At 54.2% G+C, this 5,074-nt stretch overlaps 1 protein-coding gene across 1 annotated transcript; it reads right to left on the reverse strand.

Annotated features, from left to right (window-relative positions):
- Positions 1-424: 424 nt before the first annotated feature.
- Nmur1 (neuromedin U receptor 1) lies at positions 425-4,865 on the reverse strand. Its single transcript, XM_006984245.4, has 3 exons — positions 4,219-4,865; positions 2,061-2,955; positions 425-1,152 (listed from the first exon to the last, which is right to left on the reverse strand). The coding sequence occupies exons 1-3, from the start codon at positions 4,219-4,221 to the stop codon at positions 794-796; spliced, it is 1,257 nt and encodes a 418-aa protein (XP_006984307.2). The 5' UTR covers positions 4,222-4,865; the 3' UTR covers positions 425-793.
- Positions 4,866-5,074: the final 209 nt, after the last annotated feature.

The raw sequence follows: 5,074 nt of genomic DNA on the forward strand, positions 1-5,074 counted from the left end.
CCTAGGAAGGCGGGATGATTCGCTTGATGCCACAAAGCCACAAGTTGGTGATAACGGTGGAGATTAGATCCAGGTCCCCGGGGTCCCTGGGAACCTCTGCCACCTGGCCGCTCCATCAGGCTCAGATTTCAGTGCAGCATGAGAAGCCAGGAAGGGTCGTGGTGAGAAGATGGCCCCAAGTGTGTGTAGCACACGAGCTGGAGGGAAGGGTGGGTGAGAGCCTGTGGCAGTCCAGAAGTCACCGGAACGACAGCTAGGCCCCAGTGGAGACACCTATGAACTAGAGAGGAAGGGGGGATCCCAGAGAGACAATTGCCGAGGTCTAGGTGACTGTGATTGTTCTGTGGGAGAGAATTAGCTGGGGGTCTGGGGTCTGGATATACAGAGGTGCCTGGCTCATTGTGGATCTTTTTTTAAGTTGGAATTTTTGTTTTTTGTTTTTGAGTGTGTGCTATGTACATGTGGGGCCTTCAGACGCCAAAAGAGAGTATCAGCTGACCTAGAGCTGCAGTTACAGGTGGTTGTGAGCTGCCATGTGGGTGCTGGGACCTGAACTCAGGTCCTCTGGAAGCAGCAAGCTTTAACTGCTGAGTCAGCTTGCCTGGACCTCAACGGGAGTCTTTGACAATCGGGGTTCAGTCCTCTTTTTCTTGCTGTTTCCCTCAACACTCAAATATGTGGGCAGGGCGGGAGTCACTGGGGTGCTGGTCTGACTTTCCAAGCTCACCCCAATAGCCCCAGACTGTCTGGGGCCCTCTGGCCTAGGGGGTTAGCCTCCTTTGGGATTTTTTACTCAGGAGAGATCTGTTTCTTGCTGAAATCCTGGATCCCCATTCCGGGAACCCAAGTCATACAGGGTGCTGCCTGTGGTCAGTCTGCTGAGGTTATGGGAGCCATGACCGCGTCGTTGGCGGCGACGGCATTGGGTTCCCAGGCCTAGGGCTTGGCGGAAGGTCTCCCGGAAGCGACTGGACATGAGGCTGTAGAGGACTGGGTTGGCTGCGGAGCCGAGGTAGAAGAAGACACCAGATACAACGTGCACACACTGGAAGGCCAGGAGCAGGCCCTCGGTCCAGCGGGACACCAGGCTCCACATGAGGCGGTCTGCGTGGAACGGAGCCCAGCAGACGCCAAACACCACGACCAGCGCAACTGCAAGAACAGAGAAGAGAGGCCTGCCTTGGTCCGCGTCCGTCGTGCCGAGCAGTTGGCCGCTCCAGCTCCCTGCCCTCCCATCCTTGAAAAGTGGACCGCAGAGCCCGGCGGTGGTGGCGCACGCCTTTAACCCCCGCGCTCGGGAGGCAGAGGCAGGTGGATCTCTGAACTCAAGGCCAGCCTGGTCACACAGCAAGTTCCAGGACGGCCAGGATTACACAGAGAAATCCTGTCTCGAAAAGCCAGAAATAAAAAAAGAGGTCTGGGCCACAACCCATAGAACCATAGAGGCTATATATATATAGCATGGAGGTCCGTAGGACGACTGTGGCATATAATAAATTTCAGTTTTACTCAATTATTGAAAAAAAAAATAGCCAAATGAATGGAAACACATGAACTATGAACCAAAGACTGAGGGGCTCCCAGCTGGATCAGGCCCTCTGAATAGGTGAGACAGTTGATTGGCTTGATCAGTTTGGGAGGCATTTAGGCAGTGGGACCAAGTCCTGTGCTCATTCCATGAGTTGGCTGTTTGAAACCAGGAACTTATGCAGAGACACTTGGCTCAGTCTGGGAGGAAGGGACTGGACCTCCCTGGACTGAGTCTACCAAGTCGATCACAGTCCTCGGGGGAGGACTTGTCCTGGAGGAGATGGGAATGGAGGGTGGGCTGGGGGTAAGGGGAGGGCGTGGGAGGGGGGAGAATAGGGGAACCCATGGCTGATATGTAGAACTGAATGGTATTGTAAAATAAAAAATATATATCACAAAAAAAAAAAAAAAAAAAAAAGAGGTCTGGGAAGAAGCGCAGAGGACCCAAGACCGGCTTCCAAAAAGCCGGAAGCTCCACACCTTCCCCAGACCCACGGAGGCTCAGCTCCTTCCTTAACAATGACACTTACATAGCATCTTGGTCACCTGTCTCCGTCCCCTATCTCGAAGTTGAGGCTTTCTGCTGCAGGTCTTCCGGGCCGTTGCGCTTTTCCTGCCTTTGACCTCGGCTTGGAGCAGCATCCTTTCCCGGTGCAGGCGCAGCCCAATGAGCAGGTACAGCACACTGATGACAACCATGGGCAGGCAGAAGAAGAGCAGTGTGGTGGTCTGTATCACCAAGTTGTAGAAGACTCGGGGACGCACCAAAGTGCACACAGCTGAGTCGGGCACCAGCCCCCGACAGGGCACGTACAGCTGCTTGAGGCCGTGCAGGCTGGTGTTCGGCAGAGAGAAAAGCACTGCGAGGACCCAGATGGCCCCCAGCATGCGGCGCACGTGGGCCCGCGTCATCACAGACTTGGCTTGGAGTGGATGCACCACGGCCACGTAGCGCTCCACACTCAGGGCTGTGACATTGAGCACGGAAGCTAGACAGACGGTCTCGAAGAGCAGTATCCGGAAGTAGCAGCCACTGGCCCCCAGCTGGAACGGGTAATTGTGCCGCATCTCGTACAGCTCCAGGGGCAGGCCCACCAGGAGCACCAGCAAATCAGACACAGCAAGGCTGAGGAGGTAGAAGTTGGTGGGCGTTTTCATGGCCTTGTGGTGCAGGATGACGGTGCAGGTCAGCCCGTTGCCCACAGTGCCCACCACAAAGATCAGCAGGTACATGGCACAGACGGGCACAAACAGCTCTAACTGCTGTGGGCCCAGGTACTTCAACCTCAGGGCTTCGTCAGTCAGGTTCAGGTCCTCGGGGTCAAAGCTTCCATTGACCACGCTGCCATTGCAGACCATGGGGCTCCCTGAACCACCTGAGGACAGCTCTCCAGGAAAGACGGAACAATTGGGGCAGGGAGGAGTCTGTGGAACAGAGCGGAAAGATGCCCATTTAAGTAATCCCAGCTCTGTCCTAAATCATCACCCTGAAGGTGCCACCTGAAGAGGACAGGCTGAGAGTCACGTGACTCTGAGAGAGAAAAACACCTGTCACCTGCTGTAAAGTGCATTACAACCACAGAGTACTAAAAGTGAGAACCTTAAAAATCATAAAACAGGGCTGGGCAGTGGTGGCGCACGCCTTTAGTTCCAGCACTCGGGAGGCAGAGCCAGGTGGATCTCTGTGAGTTTGAGGCCAGCCTGGTCTACAGAGCGAGATCCAGGACAGACACCAAAACTACACAGAGAAACCCTGTCTTGGAAACCAAAACAAAAAAAATAATTAAATAAATTAATAAAATTGGGGCCAGTGAGATGGCTTAGCAGATAAACCAGCTTGCCACCAAGCCTGATGAGCTGTGTCCATCCCTGGGAACTACATGGTAGAAAGACCAACTCCAAGTTATCCACTAACTCTACACACACACACACACACACACACACACACACACACACACACAAATGTAATAATTTTTAAATGATGATTGGCCCTTTACTTGGAAAGCCATGATCTTCTGAAACCTTTGAATAAATGACAGGTTCTTCCAAGAACAGGCTTGGCCATCCCTTTGGGTGGCTCCCTTTCAAGAAGGACTTCAGGAGAGCCACTCAAGGTGGACATCAGAAGAATGGGCACAACTGCAATATTGCTTGAAGAGCCAGGGCTCTGAAGCCACTGCCAGGGCAGACCTGACCTCCCCAGCTCCAGGCGGAAGGTCCAGGCGTTTAATCCACAAGACGCTTTGACCAAGGGCAGATCAGACACACAGAAAGCTGTGGTGACCTTGGTGTGCAGAGAAAGGTACCGTAGGGGTCAAGTGAAGGAATAAAAAGACTAAAACTGAACTTCGACCCAACGTCGGCTCTGTCTTCTGTCGTCAGTGCGAACACCTGACATCTTGGCACCTACTCTACCTGGGGTTCTCAATGCTTGGGACTCTCGCCGAGAGAGGATCTGGGAATGGGGCAGGTGACAGCCCAGGTTCAAGAAAGGTGCCTCGTGACTAGAGGAAGGGTCACCGGCGGCAGCCAACAGCGCTGACAGTAATCAGAAAAACGACAGCACTAACCCGGTCGGCTGAGTGGTCTCCCCCACAACTCCCAAGTGCCCCACGGAGTGTTCCCACCCTGGGAGCCGCGCCTGTCGGACCACAGCACCCGGAACGGGGCCCGCACCCCCTCACCTACCATGCCTTCTGCCCCAGAGGTCCTGCTGCGCCCTGGCTCCCACGGACAGACAGACAGACAGATGCTGAGCTGCAGGCGACTTGACAGCGGCCGCCCTCCTCGCCGACCCGGTGGCTCTGCCTGTTGTTTGCAAGATCGCCACTAGGGGGCAATGCTGACCCCGCAGCTCCGTGTACTTAGACCCACTCACCACGGACTCTACCTGCATCCAAACTATAACAGCGCTTCCTCTCAACCCGAAGCCAAGAACGTCTTCCTTTCCCGGAGCCTTCACAACAATCCCATTTCACAGGTGAGAAAAATGAGCCTGAGAAAGGAAGCCCTTGGGACCTGGGTCTGACATGCTGTCCCCTCCAACTTGCAGTGTGCTAGCTTTAACATTTGTTTAGTGACCCCTTAATTCCCCCTCCCACTTTCAGACACACCTCCATACACACTTCTTCAGCTCCTGAAAGTCAGTAATCCAGATAATCTCGTCCCTGTGACACTCTTACACTCAGTGGATATCAATCTCCGAAATCCACAGTCTCATTAGGGGCCTCCAGTCCCGGTGCCCAGGCACTGGTCTCCTCCAAGGAAATCTCCCTCTCTTCTCCCAGCACCTCCTCCTACACCAGTCCTTTTCCTAAGCCTCGCCGGAACCCACTTCTTCACCCAAAAGAACACAGTCTGGTCAGACCCTCAGCCCCCATCTGCATTTCTGTCTCCAACGCTCCCCTTACCCCGCCCCTCAAGGCCTGGCTTCTTGAGAACTCCATTTGTAAACAGTCCTGGCATAGAGAGATTGTGGGAAACTCTGGGGCACTTGTTCCTCGGAGTCCTAGGAGGAAGAATTTTGAAAGCTTTCTACTCAGCT

This window comes from Peromyscus maniculatus, chromosome 13, assembly GCF_049852395.1.
Source record: "Peromyscus maniculatus bairdii isolate BWxNUB_F1_BW_parent chromosome 13, HU_Pman_BW_mat_3.1, whole genome shotgun sequence".
Lineage (NCBI taxonomy): Eukaryota > Metazoa > Chordata > Mammalia > Rodentia > Cricetidae > Peromyscus > Peromyscus maniculatus.

What these genes read in the sequence shown, in the direction of transcription:
- Nmur1 (XM_006984245.4), bottom strand. An exon ending in ACAGGTGACCAAGATGCTAT is followed by an intron (nt 1,153 to 2,060) that starts GTAAGTGTCATT and finishes CTGTTCTTGCAG; the next exon opens with TTGCGCTGGTCGTGGTGTTT.